General features: G+C 38.5%; 1 protein-coding gene across 6 annotated transcripts in view; it reads right to left on the bottom strand.

Moving 5' to 3' along the window:
* The window catches only part of ROBO1 (roundabout guidance receptor 1), a 736,398-nt gene that overhangs the window by 83,151 nt on the left and 627,476 nt on the right, over positions 1-25,771 (bottom strand). For all 6 annotated transcript variants that reach the window (XM_054805401.1, XM_054805419.1, XM_054805438.1 and 3 more), the window contains 2 exons: positions 4,256-4,376; positions 489-627 (listed from right to left, as the gene is read on the bottom strand). In XM_054805401.1, the coding sequence (XP_054661376.1) occupies positions 489-627; positions 4,256-4,376 (260 nt within the window). The remainder of the gene's footprint in view (positions 1-488; positions 628-4,255; positions 4,377-25,771) is intronic.

Genomic DNA, 25,771 nt, shown 5'->3' with positions numbered 1-25,771 from the left:
ATTTTTTGGCCTGATTTAGAGCAATGACAGGGAAAAAAAAAAGTTAATTGGCAACTTAGTAACAAAACCGTGTATAACCAAGACAGCTTTCTACATTACCAGACTAAGTTTTATACCAATTGCAATTCCAATATATACTTCTTGATGTTGTAATCAAATTTATTATTTGTTATACATTCTCCAGAACTTTTAGTAATTACAAAAGACTCTTTAGGTGAAGAATCTGTATCAGATATTACTGATGGAACTTAGGGGGTTTTTTGTTGTATTTGTCTTGTGCTGTCACAACAAAAGCTTGAGAACAAGCCATTCTTAAGTTTCAATATAAATTATAACTTCAAATAGAGCTCAATGGTAATTAGAAATGTCTGATTATATCAGCCAGGCCTTCCAGATTCAAGAGAAAGAAGAGCTAGCTGTCAGATGTTGAATGGCTACGTCATATACCAAGCTAGATGTCATTAAAAAGGTAACTCCATGTACTGCACCTTGCTTTTGGTAATTCCCCATCATCTTTCCTCCATCTTACTGTAGGGACTGGGTCACCTCTTGCCTCACACTTAAACTCCGCACTATCATCGACAGTTACAGCCAAATTACTTGGTCTCTTCACAAAAGATGGTCTCTCTACAAGGAAAGAAAAGAAAAACCAGGGATTAGTCCAGCAGTTCTGTGCCCGAATTGTGACTTTCCCGGAACTGTGGCTGTTAGAGCAAGGGACCGGGGTGAGGAATCTGATGGAGGTGCCTCTGCCGCCCGCCCTCTCGCATCCAGCCCCAGCACAAGATCTCAGCCAGGAGGCAGAAGATCAGTGGCCCTGCAGGTGGCCAGTGCTGTGAACCTCAGCGCAGAAGGCAGATGCTCTCAACAGTGACTCAGGATCCAAGCGTAGACTTCCTTCTTTCTTATGTATCATCGTCACAGCTACTATAGCTAAAGGAAAACACAACCTGCACAGAAAATCTAAATACACGTCAATCCTCAGACAGAAGCAGGCCTGCTGCAAGGACCTAGACAAATGACCACTCATCTCCTGCACTGCTTCAAAAAGACAGAAGGCACAAACTAAACATTGTCTTACTGGAGGTTTTGACTCAATGGTGCCCAGCACAGTAGTTCTGTGAGGTTGCTTGCAGGTGTCAGCAACAGCTAGTATTTGAGGCAATCATTTCCAATTCTACATTGGAAAGACAACATTTTCTTTCACTAGCACACATAAAATAAACCAAGCCAAAACCCCTACGATGTCTCTGTAATTTTTATTCATAAAAATTGCTGTTATCCCTGACTGACATTGTAGGACACAGATGACCCAAGTCCTGGCTCACCACAGCCAGATTAATTGTTGCATACTTTTTCTCAGGCTTTCTGAAAGAAAATGGGATCTTGGTGCAGGCTGTGCTATTTTGGCAACTCAGCTACTAGCTGGAAGTTTCAGGAGAGGCATCGACACACTTTTCTACCCGTAATAGGGTTCAAATCTTTATGGTGTTGGGCTATTCATAGTTTCATACCAGGTTGGAGTGCAGTGAGGTCTGCACGTGCATAAGGAAGAAAAGTGTTTTGTTTTTAACTATTTCTGGGATGGTCCAGGAAGGATTACCCATTTAGAGAGGCAGCACCAGATGACAATGGGATGTCCATAAAAGAACAGGGAAGGTTCAACAGGAGAGCGCTTGGCAGGTTCCTTTACCTAAGGCAGATGACCTTTTTGCCTATAAACCTGTGAAAGCTTTGAGTGAGTTGAGGCTTGTTTTGCCTTGTATGTATTAAAGATATAAATATAATCTCCCTGGAACTGGAAGAGTCTGAAGCCACTGGCACGATCAGGAAGTGTGAATACCCAAAAATATGCAATACTTTTCGCACAGGAGTACAAAAGCACCAGACGGAAGGATAAAGAGACAACTCCATATTCTTACTGTCTCACATTTGTGTTTGACAAAGGTGGTTCTGAATATTACTTTGACTTTGCAGATAAAGATACAGAGATTCAGTATTATAAAACCTTAGTGAATGATTCAAGAAGGACAGAAGTGGAAATGTGAACTGAACAAAACCCTATAAAAGAACTTCCTTCGTTCTCGAGGATGTCTGGACCAACTGGATGCTTGTGTTGTAGAAAACTTAACCTTTGCTTGCAATGCTAGGCAAATAATATTAGATGAAATAGCAAGTTGATCTTTAAGCTGTCAGTTCTAGCCTCGGTTCATATACAAGAGGTGAGAAATAAAACAGGGACCTACAAACGTGAATCTAGCTGTGAATTAAAAAAAATAGAAATATAGACAGACACACCCTTTCTTGTAGGTGTAGTAAAAACAGTCTGATTGCAAGAAAAGAACATTATGGAATAAACTTCAGAGTAAGAATAGTTTGAGGAAGAATATTCAACTTAATTATGCAAGAGAAAAAGAAGTGATCTGGTAAGACCAGGACTGCTGCAAAACAGCAAAACTGCAAGAGGCACACCATTCTTTAGATTCACTTTCCTAAAGGAAATGTCTGCCCATTCATAACACTCTTATTCAAACGCATAAAAGGATAAGGGAAACCAGCACTGATTTAAGTATCTTTTGATTTAAGTCTTTGTCACATGATTATTTGGTAAATACAAGGAAAACTTAGCAGGGATCACTTTGAAAGTTTCTAATATTACAGTTTCTGGCATATAGTCCTCCCTTTGATCTAAAGCAGAGACCTAAAAGCGAAAGTTCAACTTCTAAATAACCAAACCCCATAAATGGAAGATTTATGTTGAAAGATTTTAATATATGAAGTCAGCATGTTTCTCATGCTTTTTCATGCATTTCTAAGGCCTGAGTTGAAAGAATAAGGTGTATTAAAGATTTCTAGAGACAGAGTGATAAGACATTCAAAGCTTTCCTCTCCTGTTTGAAAAGAAAACCTCACTAGTTTTCCCAGGCTGAAAATCAGAAACGTATTTGAAGGGAAAATGAGATGAAGGAAAAGGTACAGACAGACCTCTCTTTGCAATGCATCCCTCTTACAGGTGTTCCGCAAGAGCAGTATTATCCAGCCTGGATTATCTAACAGTCCGTATTATGATTCCCTGGTTAGTAGTAGACTAGTGACGAGCAATTAACTGGTACAGTTGACTAGGAGTCCAGTGCCAGAACTTTACTCATCTAACTATGACCTTCTTTCAATTTTAGATTTTGCTTGGAAGTTCTAAAAGTCTATTTGACAATAAATTGCCTCCCAAAGTGCTTCAAAGGTGTCTATAAATTAAAAAAAGGAAACAGTATGGTGGATCATAGGAAGCCTTCCTTAGCTTCTAAAAAGACTATCTTGCTGGATATGCAATTTCAACAACGTTGGGATGGCATACAGTCTCATTTTATTAAGGAAAACCCTGCTTCAAATAAAACTCTGAAGAGGACTTCAAGTTGCTTGAGTCCCAATTCTAAAAAGTGGTGAAGACAGATAAAAGTGCCAAAGACTAACAAGGCAGATCTGAAAAATTATTTAAAGAAAAAAAAAAAAAAAGCCAGGACTACTGCAGCAGCACTGTGATAGAAACCAAAGAGTTCTGAACTCATGGCTAGGATATATTCATCTCTGCAGAAACAATTAAGCTATCTCAAGCCCCCTCTGCTTCAAACTAACAAGACAGATTTTGAAAGAAAACTACCAAAGCTGCATCTACAGTGATTAGGAGGCAATTCTCATATGCTGAAGGTATTCTGAGATTGCACTTGGGGTTACAGCTTCCTTTCTGCCATAGCAACAAAAAATGCAATTTTCAGCTAAGCTCAGTTATCTTAAATGAAAGGTGGAGAGGAACCATTATTAGGATCACTTGAACAAGTAGACCTGTTGTATCTTTACAACACAGCACACACAACCATAAATGAGAGGATAATAATTTAGAATGGTAATTCAGAATAGTTCTGATTTTCTTCACCGAGAAGGAAAAATTAAGCCTCTGCTTCCTAGCGAGGCTTTGTTACTATTTTATAGCATTGATCCAGTCAGTGGACACTGGAATTATTTTCAGTTTGATAACTGAGTATGAAAACAACAAGATAGCGACAAGAAGCCAAGGTGGACTGCAAAGTCATTAACTGCCACCCATTTGCTAGAACACAACTGTGACAAAAACATTTTCATCATAAACACTGAAAAGGAAACAGATGAGAATGACCCTTATTAAAACCTTCTTAGAAGAAACAAAAGACGGACATTTTCACGGACATTTTCATTAGTACAGATCTAGAAGAGGAGTTCTTACCTAAAACAGTGAGCTCCGCAACTTCACTTTCACGTTCTCCAACCATATTTGTTCCAACACAAACATATTTGCCAGCATCATTCTTTCTTGTGTAGGTGATCATAAGCTTTCCTCCTCTGATCTAGGACAAATCAAGGATAATAAAAAATACTTTAATATGAACTAATAATTTAATAATATTTATTAACTTGAAAAAGGTGTTGTTACAGATAATGAAAAAAACCAAGCTATCAGTGATTTTCCAAATCATAAAAAGGTGGAATAAAAAGTAAAATTACTATTAACTTGGTTTCCTTCTGTTATGCACAAAGCTTGCCTCTGAGTTTTACATCAGTATTTTAAAATCTCTCAGATTTGGAACCCTATTACTCTTTTCTTCATTCTGCGTAACACAATACTGGCTGTTCAACAGCCTGTTTAATGTGCATTGGACAGAAGGACTACAATTCCTTCCTACGTACTACTGCGGTTTGATGTAACCAGGTGGAGAGTAAAAATTAGCACTAGACATAAATTCCATTTTCACATCAAGTGCTGCAATTACTTTTTCTCGACAAGAAATATGGGGACGTTATCCTACTGTTGGTCATGCTTGTTATTATTCATGAATTTTGTGTTTGTTTTGATTTTCATTTCCAAAGGAAGCTAAGAAAAATTTTTATTCTTTAGTTCTTCACCTTTGAATAAGTAATTTTAAAGGCTGATAAGCAGCTGGGCAGAAGCAATTAAATCCTTATGGGGAAATGAATAACATTCTGCTCTTAATTCTGATTTCAGTTTTCGGAAGATAATGGAATTCCAATAACCTCAAAATTGGAAAACATACTTCCCCTTTGTGATTTCAAATCTTATTATTTTATTTAAAAATATATATTAAATGCATATGAAAATATCTGATCTTCCTTTAAATGTATTTATTCTCCCATTTGATTGACAAATGATTGAACAAGTATCAAAGTTCACTGAAACGTAGCAAAATTTGTGTAGGCAACTGAATACATACAATGTTTACTTTAATATACAAAACTATTATTTAATTACATTTATCACATTTTTAAGTGAACATATGCTTGTAAGTCCAATCACATATGAAAATCACCGCAGTTCAAGGCATGGGTGGAAGTAAACAATAAATAAAAGCCACATATGAAGCTACATGAAAGGGTCTAATGTGGTCAGTGACAAGGCGGAGAGTGTTCTCAATATGAGGTATTTTGCTCCAGTTGCCTGCAGCTAGAAATCTATCCCTGAAAATTTGACATCTTGAGCAGCATTGGGCTCTTATTATCATTGTAAGATGTACGCACACAAAGATGACAGTCAGTTATTGAGATAAATGAACATGCACACGTAACATAGATAGTGTTGCATACAAATTTCACTCTGTTGCCTTTGGCACTCGTTTGAGAACAGAAAAGATATGTCCTTTATCATCCAGAAATCTAGTAATGCTGAAATTTCAATGGGGATTTGAGGCATGAAGAATGAAAAAATAAAGGTGACCTGCAAATACACATTTTTCAAGAATCTGTGTGCATTTTTAGATGGCTGACCACCTGAAATGGTAAGCATGAGAAGAGAAAGTAACATATAAAAGTCTAACTATATTTATTCCTTTTTACATCTCCCTAAATCACAGAAAGCTCTTTATTTCCAATTAATCTATGCAAAGGATCTAAAAAAAAAAAATGTTAGGAAGATTTCCACATGTATTTTGGGGTATTTGTATATCCAGATATATATGCAGAAATATATCTTTTCATGTATATCAACATTGAATACACTGGATTTTACAAAGAAATCTATTTACATATCACAAGAATTTACCAACTCAGCTGATGATTTCAAACCCATGTAAACTGAAAGCAGTGATTTTCGTACATGTCTTAAGAGCTTAAGTCCTACTGACGTTCATTATCATTTGTGCTCCTCTGTGATTTTGGTACTTACGAAAATCCCATTCAAACTCATTACAATATGACACAGCTGTATATTTTGCACAAATTGTAACCTCCAGCAAGAACTATCCAAGGAATTTCTTCTAGGAATCACCAGAAGATTCTTGAAAGCATAGATGGAGAGAAGCATTAAAGCAGAAACATTTGAACAACTAAAATATCATTGAAAGCTGCTTTTCTTCCAAGTGATTTGAGATTTTCGTAAGGAAGGAGAGGAGAGGAAACATTCCCTCCTAGACGTTGAGGCAGACTTCCAAAGACATGACATGCCTACTGAAGAAAGCTGCGCTTCCAAGATGGAATTCTGAATGTAGTTGGTTTATGTTTCCTAAGGGTTTTCCTTTGTTGATCTTGTTTGTTTGTTTGTTTTCCTTAAAACAGAAGGGTTTAGAACTTTAACTACAATGATGGCTATGCCACATTAAATTGTGATGAATTACACAGTTACAATGAAATGTACCACAGTGCATGTGGAATTACATATGTCTGTAACTAGAGCATTCACAGATGGCTAGAAGAAAGCACACTTCCGCTGTTGGGTCACTACCCAAGTTTTCCATTAAATGTTAACAATTAGGTAGCCACCATCTCGGCAAGATTGATCAAGCCCTTCTATTTGTTAACGAGCCATTGCAAATTGAATCCGTAGCTATGACAAACTTATGTTCTATATGTTTGCCACATTTTCTCTCAACAGGAAATGCTGGAAATACCTATGGACTGTAGACCAACAGCTTTAACTAACAAAGCACACAATGAAATACACGCATGTGAATTTTTGTAGGAACACATAAATAAGCAGTGCTACATTTCTTTGTCTTACTAAGTTCATACCCAGTAATCCAGTACTGTAGTGAACAGCCAGTATTTAGTGCAGTAAAGAGCGAAATCACCTTTGGGGGCAGTATCTGAAATCACGCAAATCAGAACTAGTCATAGTCTGTGGAAACTTAACAGTTAATCAAGGCGTTTTAATTTGAGTGCTTTGGCTCTTCTTCTCATATTCGTGCCCCTGCCACAGAATACACCAGCTGGACTTTATAGTAGCAAATGATATAATGGTTTGAAAAAGTGACAGGCAGTGTAACATTTCATCTCAAACCTCCAGAAGAGTTGTTACCATGCTGAACACAAAGAGAAGTCCTTTCTTCCTGGTAAACAAGATATAGCAAACAGTTTTATTATACTGCTCTGGGAGATACCGCACATCATGGGAAAAGAATTGCTTTGCTAACTGCCAAAGCCTTAAGTCCGATTTTGAAAAGATGGAAGTAAGCATCATGTTTCATTTATACAGAAATGATGCCATGGCACTTTTTGACTTTTCACGCCTCTTCAGGATTTTGTTCTGTTCTGTGCCTACCAGCAAATTTATCAGGCCAGTGCAAGCAGAGAATACAAGAACAGCACTGAATACTGATGAGAGAAAAAGATTGTGACCAGCGGTTCACAGATGACCGTCAGTTGCTTGTAACACATATGGATTGTAGTATGTATGTTAAGAGAATATATGATAGCATGGTGACTTACAAAGACTTACTGAAAGCTATTTTCTATGACCTGCCTGCCTGACCATATTTTGCTCCTCATGAGTAAATTGTTCGTTCAAGCAAGTCCACTTCATTTATTTCTTTAAACAATAGTTGGAGATGTCCATACAGACAATTCTAGGCACCCACAGAGTTAACTAGGTCCAGAATTGTAAATTATGGCCACCCAGCAGCAAAAAATCATATACAAATAATGAATCAACTCGGTCAGCCAATAAATCAAATCCATAAAATCTTACCCAAGGGTTCTACAACATACCACCAAGTATTCAGTATTGCTGTATACATATATACACTTATCCTAAGACCGTATTTTATGTACCTATGCCTGTTGTGTGTGTGTGCGTGTGTAAATTTCTGTATGTATAAATCCATACCCATCTGTCTGAGTTTAGAAATATTTTTATACATGTGGGTGATTAATTTACTTTTCACAGAAATGTGCTATGAAATATGAGAAAAAATGAAGCCATGAGAGAAATGCTTGGGAAGTCCAAATATAAAGGTGACTGGCATTTTTTAAAACTTTCTTTTAGCTCCTAGTTTCATTCTATTTAATAAATGAAATCCGCTCTGTTGCAAAATAATTCTAAAGCAAACTTACATCCATAAGAAAATGAAATTTAGACTTCAGAGTGAAATACTGACCTCTGTTTGTATAGCCAGGGTTTCTGCATATGTAATATCACAAATTTCACGTATTTCAGTTTTCTGCAGGACAGCATACATAATATCACATTTATTTAAATGAAATGTGACAGGCATGTGATATTAATCTGTCAGATATGGTTTTTGCTTTAAAAGCGTACCATCTAATTATAAATGACAATAAAGCAGTGAAAGAACAAGGCGAGTATTGGCAATTATAATTAACAGTGTCATCAATGGTAGATACAAGTAAGATGGAGCTTTTATTTCTTAGTTAGGAAACACAGTGTTTGCTCAGTTCCCTCTATGTGGTCTAGCATCCCAAAACATACTAGTGTATCCATATTATGACTTATCATTGCAGCACAGTCTGTAAGGCATGGAATGCCAGCAATAGAAGACAACTTTGCAGTTTTAATGGAGTAAAAAAAGAGTATACATGAATACCTATCTTAAACTTTTATTTAAAAATGTGTTTCTTGTTCCAAGCTTTGTGAATCCCATGTATTCTTCCCTGCCTATTATAGCATGCTTAAATATCAGACGCTAGACTTCAAAACCTGTTTGGAATAGGTCTTCAACAATGATGGAAGTTTGTTCTTGCTCAACTTCAAAGTTCAGACAGAGGAGTCTGTCCCGTTTTCAGTTCCATTCTCTGGGACCCCAGGAAGGTACATGCTGCCTCCTCCGGATCAAACACACAAAAAATTCTATTTGAAAGAAGTTTAAAACATACTTTCAAGTGGTCTTCCTGTGCTGTAAATCTCTGTCATGACAAAGTGCAAATCAATTGTTCCCCCCTACCATACAGACCAACAAAACAGCCTTGCAATGAGGACAGGTCTGAAGGTAGAGTCTATAAAGGATGGTGCAAAATGCATAGGAAGATAGCTTTACTTACAAAGAAAGAGCATTTAAGGTAGATAAAATGACAATAGATTCAAGCTGTTGCTTCTGGCACCCCTGCCAATCTGGCCAGGATACATCAAAGTCAGAATCAGATTCAAGTCCGTTCACAAGTCTGCCTTCCCCTCTTTTATGGCCTCATTATTAATGGCTGTATCTACAAGAAGATGGATATCTACAAAGGCGTAAGGGTTATCTGTGTCCTGAATTGTTTGGTGACTTCAGAGGGAGCTGAGGGTTATTCAGCACTTGGCATTATCACAGGACACCAAATATCAGAATTACCATATGTGTTTGATACTTCACCCAACTAAGAAGATTGTGGAAGCAGACAAGATATATGCAGAATGTTATAAATCAACTTCAGACAAGAAAAATCCATACCTCAGCATGTATAATTTTCAGAAGTTTAAAACTGTAACGATCCCAAACTTACTTTCTACCAACATTTGGCTTTAGTTAATCACAAAGGAAGACTTAATTCAAAATAGGCCGTATTGGCTGACATTAATCAGAACTAATTTCTGAACAGACAGCTATGTTTATATGAAAATATTTGAATCAATAAAATACTTTCCTGAAATGTTTTCACAGCTACAGCACAAAACATTTACGATGTAATATTTCCTTTCTTATTATAAACCAAGATTAAAATCCTCCTACAACAAAAGCACGTTATGACTACTTTCATGGCCTTAAATCTGCTCTACCAAGTTCTCACAAAAAAGAAAAAAAAAAAAAAAGAAAAAAAAACGAAGAAAAAAAAAAGAAAAGAAGAAAGTAGCAAACACTTGCCTCAAACTTTTTCACAATGCTATTTACTGAGTACAGAAAACACACTAAACTTAACTAATAGGCAACACATAAGCACATCCTACGGGTCAGTAAAGTATATGGAACAAACCAAGCTTTCTGCAACGCCCGAAGAAAGCCCATCATGGGAACAACTTGTATGTAATGACAACTACAATGTTTTTGTAAAACTGTAAATTTAACGTCATGCATGAATCTCCCCTGGATGCACTGGTGCGTATATAACTTTCACTGCAATCAGTGACTGAAATCAGAAATAAAAGTGAACTTGAACTGAACTCGGTGTCTGGTATGTCTTCATTTCTCTCCCCTTAAGCAAGTCAGATGATTTGAAGTATCTGTTACACAGGAATTTTCTTCTAAGCATCACTACCACTGTGTTATTTACATACCTCCAAGGATAAAATCCCAGACCAGCTGGGGTTAATTTGCCACACAAAATCTCTCAGATTTTAATTATGTTACGCAAAGTATCACAAATGTAATATTGAAAAATGATCCTAACAAACCACAAACTTTAAAACATATAAAAAATTTCTACCTGGTAACCATAAAAGAAACAACATAGCCCAAATCTGCAGAGGAGTTTAGCAGCCTGTTTCCCACTGAGAGTGCCTACACTGCAGAAGACAGACGTAAGGCCACTCTGCGAGGCTGGGTCGGAAAGTCACCAAGAATGAAGCCGAGGGTGGTTTCAGGCCAGCTCTCCAGGGACCACAGGGGCCCATTTACACGACCGGACCAGACTCTGCAGTGACTTTGCATGCTGCAGAGTGCGTCTAAACCCTGCAGACGGCACCGGTGGGGTGGAGGAGGAAGGAGAACCACCAGACCATTTCAGCAGAGTACGGACTCTGCTGCTGATTTCAGTTCCTGTCATTGTAGGTATTGACCAACATTGCCTCACTTTTCTAAGCCTGGAGTTAATGTTGGCAGGACAATGACATGGATTTAAGACAGACTTGATATCAGGGGGTGTATTTCTATGATAGGAAATTTCCTACTTTCCCCTAAGGAAAGAGGAGCTGTGCAGAGCACAGGTCTCCAACAGTAGAGTCCTAACTTTCAACTTCAAAGCTTAGAAGCATGGGTAGATAAAACATCACTAAGACTTGTAATCTGATGAAAGACATTTCTGAGACTGCAGACCTCTCACAGCCATCGTGCCAAAACGTGGGATTTTTCAAGGTCCTGATATAGGGTGTTCTAAAGGGAACTATTCTGACAGGACTCAACGTATCAAGAGCTTTGAAGTAGATGTTCATGGGTCATCTTCTACAATGAGGTCCCACAAGAAACTGAAAGGCCTTTAACATGCAAAACCAAGATTCTCCTAGACTTAAAAGTACAACCGTGAAACAACAAGAAAAACAAAATCATCACAGTCTGAGGAGAGAGAATAGAAACAAAAAAGAATTATTCAAAATTTCTCTCTTGGCATGGGTCTGTGCAGCAGGTCATTATTTTCAGCTTTGGTTTCAGTCTTTCGGTGACCTTCTGAGTTGCAGCAGACTTGTCTGACTCCCACTGGCCTCGCGGAGAGAGCACATCCCCTCTGAGACTGGCTGTGCGCTGCCGGCTCCTCACTGAAGGGGATGTGAATTACAGGCTCCGGGATCCTTCCCGTGACCGTTGCACTTCCTGCACTCGACTGCCCGTGAAAGCTTTCCTCCCCGGAGCTGGCGCAGCAGCTTCCCAAGGGAAGAGGGAATTTCTGCCTTCCTCTGGGGGTAAACCTGAGCCCTTTATGGCACAGGATACAAACTGAGAACCAAACTAAGAAAAAAAAAAAAATTGTCACAGGTGGCAAAATGCAGTTTTCATACATTTCCAAGTTGGTATTTTGACAGTTTTGAATTTTGAGACATATTTGACTTCTCATTCAAAACATTTCCCTTTGAAACTTTACAATCAAGTATACTTCTCAGCAAGTGCTGGCACTACCAGCTAAGCACTATAGATACACAAATATTTTGCAAAATGTAACCTTGAAAAAATAGAAAATGTTTTCTAACATAAATACTAAAAACCTGCTGATTCTCTGACTTTTGACCAAAATGACATGTCATGGAAATGAAACCATGCTTCAAAAAAAGCACATAAACCTGGCTTAAGTTTCTAGTGCATTTGTCTCTGAGCCTGAGCTTAGTAGAAGTCTAACTTTTATACTAAGGCTATGTTGGACATACAGATTTGTGAAAACATTCAACCTTTCACAGCATTTGTTTAACACTTTCAAGAAAAGGAACACATGCACCACATTGTTCATTCTTCATGAACAGTTAAACACAGAAGTCCTACATTAATCTGCCACATTTCACTCTTCCATCAGTGATCACTGGAGATCTTGTGAGCGCAGCACATGCAAATTGTGAATCACAGTCTTCCTTGTACTTTTTGTGGTCTGAACACAAGCTTTGTGCTATAGGACTGAGGTAAAAACCTGCAGTCACAGGCAACCACAAGCAAATCTGACTCTACCTCTCATTTTTATTGGAGGAACGCTGAAAGGCCACTGGGCTAGACTTTACAGCTACAGATAAGGTCCCTGCTTGGAAGCTGCTAAAATTTAAACTTACAAAGAATAAGGAGGAGAAAGTATGCACGGAGAGGTAAAGATCAAATCCCCCAATTTCCCCAGACCAGCATAATTATTTTTATTTTCATAGCCAACTTTAGATCCTCCAGACAGACTCAACGCGTAGTGAACGACCTGCAGATCTTGGTCCATTCACAAATGTTCAAGTCTCTGTTGCTACAGGGGACTCGACGATGTAAGTTGATCTTTAGCAATAGACAGTGAAGCCAGGAGCTACTTGGAGTTTCCGTTACTCTTAAAATAAGCCACCACAGGTTGCAACCAAGCAGAACAAAGCACACACTGTTCCCATTCTCTATACATACTGGGATCGTTGCTCCCTGATGCTCGCACCCCTGATGTGCGGTTTCCCATCGCCACCCTTTACCTATGACACCTCCGAGAGTTGCTGTTTGTGGGCTACTGCTAGGCTCGCCGCTGAGAAACAGGGCTCCCATGCTCTGCTCTTCCCACTCAGCCCTTGCCTTCAGAGCAGCGAACCGCTTACTGCACCGTGTGCAAATGGAAGTGGTTAGAGTGTGAATAGCCAAGGAGAACCAAGAGACAGAAGCCTGAGGAATGGTGCCTCTCCCCTTGCCTCCTCTGCTCGGGCTGGGGGCTGCCCGAGCTATTCAGGGGGGCTCTGGAGCCCTGCTGGGATAATTGCTTCCTTTGCAGCAGTTTCTTGCTGTTCCTCTCAGATGCCACGGTGCATTTAAACTCCTGCTACAATTTTTTGTGGTTGTTAAAAGGGTATTGTAAACTGCACCAATGGAAAAGGTGGAGGAAAAAAAACTGGCTGGAAGAGGGGTATAAAATGTTCTGGACACTGGAAATATCAGGGGCTCGACTTTTTCCATTTGTATTTACAAAGCAAACCATGATCTAGCTGGCCAAGTTCTGCATGGAAATCAGCGTCTCCTGTTTGTGGCAGTTTGCTATTGGTGGAACGGGTTTGTGAAAATGGCAGAGAAATTGAAATTACTCAGCACTTCCGGTTTCCCAGTTTTTCTTGTGGCTGTGTGCATGTCTTTTTCTAAACTAGTACTATCCTAATGTAAATAAGAAACTTTGACAGCTTCGGTGTGAGCAGTGTAAAAACACATAATGAATAGGAAGTGATCTTTACAGAAAACTAAAAGCGTTACCTGAACAGATTTCAGTTCCTTTGATACAAATTCCCTTTTTTATGACAGTGACAGGAAGTTAAAAACTGCAATTGCATTCCCATAGTAAACTTTCCTCCCTAAAAACACAGAAACAGCCACACTGTGCTTCCAAAACAGATATAAACCCAAATGTTCAGTCTGAAGTAAACACTTAACGTTTAAAGACATTACTGTTTCTTTGCCAGCTACTTAGCACGACAAATGAAAAGCAGATATACTTTTGTGTTTAAAAGACTCATCCACCTAACATTCTGGCCCCATTTTCCAAAAGTAGATGGCAAAAGTTAGGAGTCCTTGGCCGCGCTATAAGGTAAGGGGTAGTCAACACTTCCGACTATCAGATGGACATATTGACACGTCCAGGTAGTCGAGTTTGTAATTCCACTTTCAAAATCTGGTCCTGAACGTAGATCATCAATAGGTGCTGCCTGAAGCCCATGGCATGCCATATGACAAGTGCTTTCCTGACCGACTGGGGACCATTTACCAATGGGATGAGTAAGAGCCACCCTCAGCTGCAGCCCCACCAAGGTCTGAACTCACCACTCCTGATATACTCAGTGACTCCAATCAGCACCCCAAATACATAAAAATATTTATAGGAAAAATAGTTATGACTGGCATTTCTCTGTGTTGCTCCCGTTACTGAGATTTTTTCCTTTGCTGACTTTTGTTCCATGCTGATGCACCTCAAGGAAAGGTAAGGAAAATGATGCAAACACACACACTGAAGAATGGTGGGAAAAGTTCACATATGTGAACAAGCGTGGAAGGCAGTATGTAAAGGACCGTCTTGATAGCATCTATGCAAACAAAAGACCTTATCAATAAGCTTCCTTAGTCTTGCTTCCTTTTCCAACACAAACAAACATTAACAGGATCAACCACTATTGCAATAAGTAAACAAATTTCCGTAGGTCACATCGGTACCCTGATGCTTGCACCAAAGCATTACCTTACAGAAAATATTGTTAACAGTACAGTTTACCCTTGTATGTCTTAGAGGAAATGTTTGCTCCAACACAGATCCGCTGGTTTCGCTTACTTATGTCTAGAAAAGGTAAAGAAATATGTGCTACCCTTGCAAATTCATTCTTAATGGAAGACTAGGAATGTAGTTTTCAAACCTTGAATAGAGAAAACATTCAGAAATTAAGGGAAAACGTTCTAAAAACCCTCAAGTATGATCAGCATAAAACCAAAACAGTCAGCTGAATTAAGACTTCATCAGCTATGTACTCTGCATTACACTATTAGGCATTATACTTCATGCACTGCACACAGACTTTTTCTAAGACAGCCATATTGTTGACTTTTTTTAAGAAACAGGAAAGCCAAATTCTTCTGAAAATGGAAGTCAGTCATGACCAAAAAAGTCAGAATTTTAGAGAATGTTTGATATAGAGGGGCAAAAAGTGTTCTGATGATTCTCTTTACCTTTCAAACAGTTCCATGTGTTACTACACATTTGACACAAGTGCCAGAAAATCTTAAAAAGTTTTATCCTTTGATGAGATCAACCTTCAGTACATTACAATGAAATGCTACATGTTTTCCCCAGACCTAAAGTTTGGCCAGACATGTTTGGTAGAATATAATATTAATATTTCTACTATATTTCAGAAAAATGCTTAAATATTCTTAAATTTCTGAATACACAAATTCTGGAAAACCCTGTCAGATTCAAACTTGTGTTCGAGACCTGTAAGAACAAAAGCATAAATGCTGTACTATAGATATTATTGCTGACACTTCCCTGCAAAGAACAATCTGAGATGCAGGACATTCTACACATAGAATATTAAAATATCTTATTTGCTGTATTTAGAGATGCCTTTAATAACGTGTTACGATTTTGATCTAGGCTCATTCTGCTCACACAGCAAGCTAATTTCATAGCGTGACTGCCTGGAAATATACCACAAAGGTATGAGCTTATGATCCTAATGATAACTTTTCAACAAATGCTTAAGAGAAATTCACCTTGAAGCAGAGGACTAGGACTGGGTCTCTGCTGAGCCCAACATATTTGTAGCCCAAAGCAGAAACTCCGTTCCTGAGACACAAGAGGAGGCAAAAACCAAAGCAGGAAGAGGGATTTAATGAGATGCACACTTCCTTGAGGAGTGCAGGACTAGAAGTTCTTTAAATGGGGATTTGGAAGAAGGTGTACACATGGGATGCCATCAGAAAGAAATTTTAGATGCTAAATCAGTCAGCTAGGCATGTAGATATTAGAGTGGTTTGAGGTGTTTTTTCTTTTTCTGTATGATCATGTGGTTAAAAACCCAATACTTTTCCGTTTCAGAAAGCTCTTTTGTGGCATTGTCAACTACCGTTCAAATACTTCCAAAGGGAATAACCATGGGATCACACCTAACTGGAGTTAGTTAGCTGTTACACTGACTATTATAAGTTTCCAGACAAGTCTAAGAGAAGGTAAATGACATAAATCTAACTAAAAGGAATAAGTGATTTAAGGCTTGCTACCTAAGAGACTGTGTTCAAAGTGTTTATAGAGAGGATAGAAAAGGATACAATACTGTCCCATTAATATCTCAACTCCCTCAAGTGAATGTAAAGCGGACAAAGAATAACTTGGCATATGCATACACGCTGAATGCTGCAGATAGGTACTCGGGTGTAATGCCTGTAGACCTATTTTAAAGACTGCATTTTGTAGAAATTGAGGAGGAAAGAATACAAAGGTAAAACCTAGCAGACTATGTGCTGCTTAGGATTAAAAGCAATCTCCTCCATTAGCAGAAACAAAAATTACATTGGCATTCTCCACTGTACCTGATTAAATAGGTCATCTTTACCTTATAAAATTTTTTAACATTAGCTAATGTTAATTCTCCAATGAGAATATGCAGAAATCATTTCAACCAATGTAGCAGGGAGAATAAAACTGATTTTTGTATCCCTTTTATTATTTCACACACACAAAACTGATGGTTATAACAGTATCCAGGAGTAGATCTGACCAATCAAATGACATACGTGTTTTATCAGAGGACAGCCTTGACAAAAATATGAACTTTGCTAAGAGCACATTTAAAGGGTACAATGTATTGAAATAACTAATTTTAATACATATTCAGAAAATCTGTGTCAACAGACTTCTCTTACATAGGAGTTCCCTTGGTTAGATATCAGTCCCATAGACAAGAACAGTATTTGCAAATATAACTTTCTGGGTTAGCAAATCAAACCCCTTTTTAATTATAGCTGGCTAATTGTCCAACATGGTACCTTGGTAAGACAATTCAAATAGACAAAGTGTCCTTAACCTGTCACTAGCTAGAACTTATCCCACAAAGCCAATACTTAGTGATGTCCTTTTGGCTGTCACCACATACTTTTTTGCTATGTCTCCACATACTTTGTGTAGCTATGTAGTACTGTAAGTAACAGTTCAGGTATGAATCTTCCCATTTTCAAATTTAAAAAGAAAATGTTTCCTCATATTTTTATTTTTGCTTACAGTCCTATAGTTGTTATTTTAATAATTTAGGAAAAACAGAGATAAAACTGTAAGTCTAAAATTTCACATCTATTTTAACACAAAATTAGGAAGAAATATGATTCATTCTCAAAAATCATCAAAACATATTCCTATGAAACAGTAGTGAGAGACTGAGGCTTCTGTTTAAGTTGTCTGAAACAGTGTTGGTTGATAAAGGCTCCAAATGAACAGGTATCCCAAACATCACGAGCTGTAATGATGTGTTAACCTTGGTGACAGTCAGAACAGAAGGGTCAATGGTTCAGCCGGCATCCCTGGGGGTGATCCTTCAAGGTGAATTTGAGACTCATTGGCAGGGCAGCACAGCAAAACTGACACGGCAGTCTAAGAAATGTATATGTTACAAAGATGAAGAACTGCCTTCTTCCTGAACTTTATATTCATAGCAGTAGAAGAAATGGCCTTTGTTAAGATGGTTAGTGTGTGGAGAATACAGTTCTCCACCAGTTGAAATCATAAAAGCAAACATTTTCAAAGGTTACTTTCTGTTTCTGAATTGGAAATAATTAGCAAGGCAGGCTTGCAAGTTTGTTTGCTCTGGTTGCTCCAGCTACTCTTAATTTTGCAAATTTTAAAAGTTGTTTCCCCATGTCCCACTTAAAATGTCCGGATTGCTAAAATTAGGATTTCTCCTCCTACTGAAAAATCGGTTACAACTACCTACATTTGTTAGCTTCAAGAACAACAGATACCGTAGATGATCTTTATACCAGCAAAGCCTTTGATTTTGGATGACAGAATAATAGCTGTCACCTCCAGTTGGGTAATTCCTAATATTCAAGAATGACAAATGCAAAAGATACAAGCTAGACAAATAACAAGGAAATTGTCTTAGCAGAAAGTCTCATTAGGACAAAAATGAGAATGAATACGGAGTATGTCCATAGAACTCCAGCTGGCAAAAGGAAAGTAACTTAACGACAAACAAGTCAGTAACAACAAAAAGTGAAGCAGTTAAGAACAGCAGCAACGAAAAGATGAAGAATGTCAACTCATTCAGCACTTCAAAAAGGGGCTCCTCCCTTACTATAAATTATACTATATGCCTCCTTGGAGAGGGTGAAACATTAGTCTCAGTGAAGACAATGGTAATACTCACCCTGATTTCAGTAATGTCAGAATTGCACACTGACAGTTCAGGATGTGTGCGAAGTGTATTTTCATGAAACATACTAATCATAGTCATTGTGAATGCAAATTCCCCAGGAGTTATAATCATGCAAAGTACCTACTATAAAGACATTCCTAGTTTATTAACAAACTTTTGAGATCCTTGAATACAAGGGAACAATCATTTCAAAACCACTTTGATGCTTCAGCGTACAACTTGAATGGTAAAGAGATGTTTTTGTTAAAATAAAAGAAAATCTCAAAATATTTGCAGCTGGGCTAGATCCTACAAGTATTACACAGTCACAAACACCTAGAATGGAGCATGGCCTGAGTATGTGAGAATATTACCCTACCGTTTTGCCTACAAAAAAGAGCCTATTCATGATTTAGGATATAATAACACTTTGCCCTTTGGTAAGTGGCACAATCGTGTCAGGCTGCTTTACGTGTATGAATGTATTCAGTCCCACGACTCATGAAATGCTGAACAAGAAGTACTCAACAATTTCAAGGCTTGCCCAAAATCACACAGGAAGATTGCAGCAGCCGGGCAATCTGCTTTGCTTAGCTTGCAGACTTTCTACCTCAAGGCAATCTTTCCTTTACTGTACAGTAATTTTCTCTGTAGGAGAATGTTTTGCAGCTCACTTTTAAAAACTGTGTTGCAATGACTGTATAAGTCTCATGGTAAAAACAGCTTATCTTTAATTCTGTTCAATGTACAGGCTTGCCAGAGAGCAGAGCCACTCATTCCTGGAGTCTGGAATATCTACCACGAACTATAAAATAGCTTCAATCGGATACCTGCAGCTTCTATGGGAACATTTTACCCTGAACATGCTATTTTTTCCTACTTGATTTGCATCAGGTCTTACTCCAAGAGAAATGCTCAAACTGAAGACCAGAGTTCACAGTAGTCCTAAGAGACAAATGACTCCAGATGAATGGGGGGAGCAAGATCTGCAGAGTCTGAAATGTGGGCCGTGCAGGAGGGAAGCCCAAGCCATCACGTCAACATCTTTTGCTTTCAAAACCTTGGCGTTCTGAATGGCATAGCCACTTGGAAAAGCAATGATGCAAAATACACAAACTCACAGTTAAGAGATCTTGAGTCATAATCATTTTGTTCGAGGAACTAAACTTCACATTTTGTGAGGGCGGGCAAAGTTACTTCAGCATACATCTCCATGGCTAGTTTCAAAATTAAACGTCTTCCATGTAGCACTAAAAATATTTCAAGATATCCACCAGGAAAGCATTTCACTTCTCAAGTTTTACATTTTTAAAAGCATTATTTTCCCTGGAAGGTTTGTGGGGGTTTTTCTGTATTAAACTTATGAGGGAAGAAGTTATTCACTTTTCCTCCCTCTTTTCTCTATGTAATTTATTGTCCCCCATGCAGCCAGAATCAGGCAGCCTAGCAGAGGCAAGCAGACAACTGACAACAGCAGCAAAAAGAGAGGCAAAAGCAAAGCTGTTGAGTTAGAAGAAAATGAGTATAATTAGATCCAAGTATAATTAACCACCCACACTTCCACGTTAAATAAAAGAACAATCTTTATGTGACCGTGTGCCAAATAGATTCTTATTAGATAACGATTTTTCAGGAGGAGAAAAAAAAAAAAATCAATTAATTGCTCAATGCAGCGTGAGTATTAGCAAGAATTGTCCTACAGCTAGGTAAGGAAAGAGAGTAGCTGGTTTTTCTTTCCCTTTTAAGGAGGGCAACCACAAGAAGGCAGACTTGGTCCTGCTAATATTACACAGGAGTCTGGAATAACACCCTGCAATGTGTATGTTAGTCCCACACTACTGCACGTGGTGAATATCTGAACTTGGCAGTAAGCAATTGTGAGTATATTATTACCTGGAGAGAGAGAAGTACTCTGTTGGGTTGAGGAAACCCAAGAACTGCAAAATTATTATTTTTGAAGTGCTGTGATTTGGACTAGACTTTTCATATAACCAGAAGCATCACAGGAAACTCAGTAAGGCAAAACTATCCAAACAAAGTGAAATAAGCAAAAATGAAGTTGACAGAACTTTCAAAAAGTAGACCAAAAAATCAAAGCAAACTAAACAAGAAGCTCTAATCACTTACATCTGTTAAAGGCTCCAAAACTGGGCACTGTTCTTCTTTACTATTTTTATTCTACATTTTTCTTTTGATTATGAGAACATAATATGTGCAAACTCAGCACATAGATTGTTGAGGTTTTATTAAACATGCTTTTAGAGTTAGTGTCATTTTTACTTTACAAAACTAATTCCTAAAAAAAAGCATGATACACAGTAAAGTCTCAGTTAGCAGTTATCTGATAGTTAGATTTTAAGCGACAACATGTGGCTGCTGTGGTGTGCAAGCGACTAGGAATATCAAAAATGCCAAGAACAATCAAATTTATAAGGTCCACTAGAGACTTTCAAGAACAAAAATGTACTTTTTTTTACACCCCCCCACCCCCCCCGACCCCCCCAGCCCCTGCCCAAATGGAGAGGGTTTCAGTGTTTGGAAAACAGTGAACACAGTGAGGAGCTGGGTTGCTTCACTTCACTTATACAGATTTGCCACAAATAATACATTGATTTTGGGAGGATAGTGGTGTGTTAAAAGGTCTTTCATGCTTTACTAATGGAAATATCTCTGTATACAAGTATAAAGTAAATGTAAATACAGTAAAAAAATAGAATAAAAGGCTCATAGGTCACAGGAGTCTGCACGAACGAGCCTTGGAACGCAGAAAATTGCTAGTGCTTTTTTGGACATTTGCTCTGTAGGGATCCTAAGCCTCACGCCCAATGGACTGAACTCTACTCTGAACGTGTCCTCTGCCTGGACACAGTTTGCACACTTCCCAGTGTGAGTCCTAATGTCCGGTGTGTCAGATTCATAAAAGTCTGATTCTTTGGATATTGCTTTGCTTCTCATTGTTTTTGCTCACAATGTGGAACTGGAGAAGGCACACAGCACCACAGTCCCTAAGGGGCTGGGAACAACAGTGTCTGGTGTCTCCTGAAATGGATTTTTAACTTAGAGGAGGATGCCCACACTCTACATGTAGGATTTCCATACAGCTAATAAGGGAGGGGAGGAGAAGAATTAACTTTCTAAACCCAATCTTCATCTTTATTGTGCATAATATAAGCAAAGGCTCCTTTCCCGACTGCTTAAAAAAAACTAACCAAACAAAAATGTTTCTTTTTCATTAAGAGAATAAAATGAATGAAGAAAAAATTTTCCTCCCACATCCTTTCTTCATCTCCCTCATCCATCCCAAAAAACCCCAACAACTAGACTGTCAGCCAAACAAAACAAAGAATTTACTTTCTCAGCATAATAAATCACCTTTGCTCCTAACCATTCAAATCATAAAGTCCTACACGATCTGGATAGTTCAAGTAACCTAGTCTGAGATAACAACCACCTGGTTTTTTATTATTTTTTAAGGAGAAGCTTCCCAGACTCCATTTCGAAAATTTCAGATGGTCCCAGAGGTTCAAAACTCTCAATAAGCCATTTTAACAAGAAAATCATGATAGTCTAATGTCTAGGCCCGTGGAAGTCTCAAAACTCAGATATCTAACACATACTCTATTTGCTGCAGGCATTTATTTTCTTTTACTATCTAGGTCATCAGTTCATTACTAGGGACAAAAGAAATCCGTGGAGAATTTTGACTCAGTGAGGAGTTTTCAAATTCCTTTAAGTCCACAGAGTATCTGCAAAAGAACTTCATTCTTCTTCACTTTACTTTTATATTTTAAAGTAGAAATCAGTGTAAAATAAAGTTGCGCAGGAAAAATACATACCTAGTTGACATTAAAGGAGTCCTTTTCATTACTGCTGGGTGAAACAATACTGAGAAACCATAGTTATGCATGTCTAATGCCAAACATTTTAAGTGACAAGAAAACAAAATAGCTGAAGCAATGCGCATCACTGATGCAAAGGAAAATTTTTGAAAGTTCTGAGAAAAAACAGAAGGAACAGATACTCTTAGCTATAGGGACAATATGATCAGCAGTAACTTGGTTTAAAATATCAGCAATTAAATGACCATAATGAGCCCTTTAATCTAACACTAAATTACGATGAGTTTTAATTCTAGTAGTTTCAGTTAGTGTGAACATAACTGGTAAATCTCATAACCTCACACAGTAGGTTACACTATTACCAGGCATACCCTTAGGAACACACGAGGCCAGTTTAGTCCTAAATGCAAAATCTAGTGTCTGTGACAGCCAGCAAAAGCCTACAGAACCTGGTGTCCTCCCCAGTCCACAGATGTTTGACATTGGGCCACCCTTTTGCCCTGCATCATGACCCTCCTTCCCTTTCCACTAATTCCACAGACCAATATTATCCTTTGGAGACGTCTACTGAAAAGACACATCACATCAAGTGTGAACCAATGCATGGTTTACCCTGTCCTATGCTTTATTCGGCAACCTTGCATAGAAGATTCAGGATTAATAATGAGTCATTTAAACCAATTAGAACACTGTCAAGCATTGAGTATGACTCAAACACTTTGAACTAACTGGCTAATGGGCTTTTTCCTCACCATTTCCTTGCAGCAAACATCTCTTGTCTCCCAAAGTAGTACGGGGAACAGTTGACAGTTGTAAGAGCTATAGAGAAGGAAGGGAATGTCCACACGGATGTTTTCTGGCCATTTGCTTTGGCTTGGCAAAGTGGAGATTTCAAGCCAACGCAAGCTCGTTTTGCCCTCACCCTCAGCGCAGCAGAAGCTGTGTGGCCGTATCAGTACAATACCGTGCCGGAGCGATCGAGCCTGTCTCTCAGCAGGGCTTATTAGCTCAGGCTCGGCGCCACATTAACCGCTGCCATATGGCTTCTGGTCGATTCAAAGAGTGAACTGAATGAGCTCACATCTGCCTGACAAAGTCTGCATAGCTACGCTCTTTAAAATGGCAAACCTGCAAAAAGCTGCGAGGAGACAATCTTGTAATGGGCTAGGGTTTTCAATTTGCTTTTATTTCAGTGGTTGTAGAATTGCAAGCTGTCATTATTAACAGCTGCGGTCAGGGTTGGAAACTACTCGTGGATGTGTTAGAGATGAAAAGGTTCGTCTCAAAGAGCTGCGTCTGAAAGATGATGTGAGTATGGTAAGATTCCAAACAGGATGGAAGAAGAGGAAAATTAATACAAAAATAAAAGTACGTCTGATAATTTGTTCTTCTTTCTGTTAGCCCTTGCTATTAGTTAGATTTTTTACAGCCTTCCAAGATGAGCAGGGTCCTCTGTAGAAGAAGGTGACGTTTTTTAGGGCTCAGCCAAAAAACCCACAAACAACGTACAAAACGATGAGAGAAATGCTAATCAAAGATTAATGTACCACTGAAAAGTGCTCAGATATGCCTGTGATAATAAAAAAATGACATGGGAAGCAGCAGCGTAGCAGAAGATAGCCTGAGAACTCTTTGTCCTAACACAGAAAGAGTGGCTGTGCCGATGTGGAAACTCGAGTGGTTTAGATATGGCAGGGGAAAAGGCAGGCACGCAGAGAGAATTGAGGGGGAGTATCGGAAAGGTGCCCTGATGATAATGCAGGAGACAACAGAAGCACATGTCACGGTCAGAACAGAAGACGAGGGAGATGATCCAGAAGACACATTTTGAATGATTTGTGGAATCTGGAGAGCAGAGAGACTCCAGCAGGAGCAACAGGGACCCTGAACCAGAGCTTTAAGCATGAACACAGAAAAACAATGTCACATTTTGGAAAAACTAAGAGCAAGAAACAGCAGGACTGAGAGCCATTCTCACTATCCTCTGGGACAGTTGTGTGGTTCCAAATTACTTTTCACAATCTTTTACATTTTTTTCCCCTTGGGGTGCCAAGTTAACTCACAGCAGCTCCAGTTGTGTCGCCAGAGGAAGCAATATTAATACCAGAAGAAATATAAATCATTAACAAAAACTACTCCTGATCCTCAAGGAAGCCACCATTGTAAGGATCAGCAGATGAAGGCCAAAGAGAAGTAGAGTGGGAAGTCAACCCTCTCATGAAGTGAGAAAAAGAGGTGGAATGAAGAAAAAGGACCGGGAAGAAAGGAAATTGCTGGGGGGCAACGAATATATATTGGGAATCAGAAGAAAAAATACACTTCTCTCTCTAATCCTCCTGGGGCATATAGGAAATTGCTGCCTGCCCTTTAATCTGCCCCAAAAAAGAAAAACAATTAAAATGAAATAAAACCCTGAACTGTAGGTACTTGCTCCCCCGCTTCCCCTCACCCCCATTGCTTCGTGTGCTGTGTACCCAGGCCATGATCTTTCATGGAGCTCTCCACAGGACACACTATGTTACCATAAGCATTACATCTTCTGCAGGAATATGCATTCTTTTGCTATGTATCTAAAATACGTAATTTGGGGAGTTTAAGATGTTAAGAGATTAATGATTAATAAATTAATGAAACAAAAGAGGAGACCAGGAAAAAAAAAAGAGAAGTGGACAAGAAAGAAATAAGGATGAACATCTTGAATTAATTTGGAGTGGTACTGTAACAGTATGGTTTGTGTCAGCAGCATAGCTGTTTTAAAGGGTTAAGACTGTTACTCCTGCACAGCACACAGCAACAAATTTGATCAGTTTTTGTTTCCTTTTTCTTGATTCACCTCCCTTCTGCAATTTTTCCCCCTGCAATTTGACTTTGGAAGGAAGGGCCCCTTTCCTAAATAGCAAATTAATTTCTGCTTTTTCCACTGTTCCCTCCAATACAAACAACCCTTTCTCTTTTCCTTTACTGATAGGCATAGTAATTTCTTCCATTTCTTTTTTTCATTCTTGTCATGACCGAGATCACGTTGGGATTACCCATGTAATTTTAAACTTGTCAAAGCACAATGAGGCTGTGAATGGTCTCCACCAAGAAGAACAAACCAAATTCTCTTTGACAATTCATTAACAAAAAATTTAGGGCAAATAATTAAACAAAACGTCTTCCTGTGGATGGTACCTTTAAGGAGGTTTTCCTGTCACAACAGAAGATCAGAGGCTTCGTTTTTACATTTTGTAGAAAACATTTTCATCATTCACTCATGTAGAAATAGCATTGTGCAAGACACAATAAATGCTTCGTATTTGTAATGTACTATTTAAAGGCCAGGAAACGAAACAGGAATCAAAAATTCAAGCTACAACTTACCTAAAATAAGAGTGTAAGTCATTCAAAACTGTTGATGTCACAAGACAGCCACACAAAAAAGGAATGAAAACCTGCA

This window comes from Grus americana, chromosome 1, assembly GCF_028858705.1.
Source record: "Grus americana isolate bGruAme1 chromosome 1, bGruAme1.mat, whole genome shotgun sequence".
Classification (NCBI taxonomy): domain Eukaryota; kingdom Metazoa; phylum Chordata; class Aves; order Gruiformes; family Gruidae; genus Grus; species Grus americana.
This window is presented reverse-complemented; position numbering and strand designations above follow the sequence as displayed.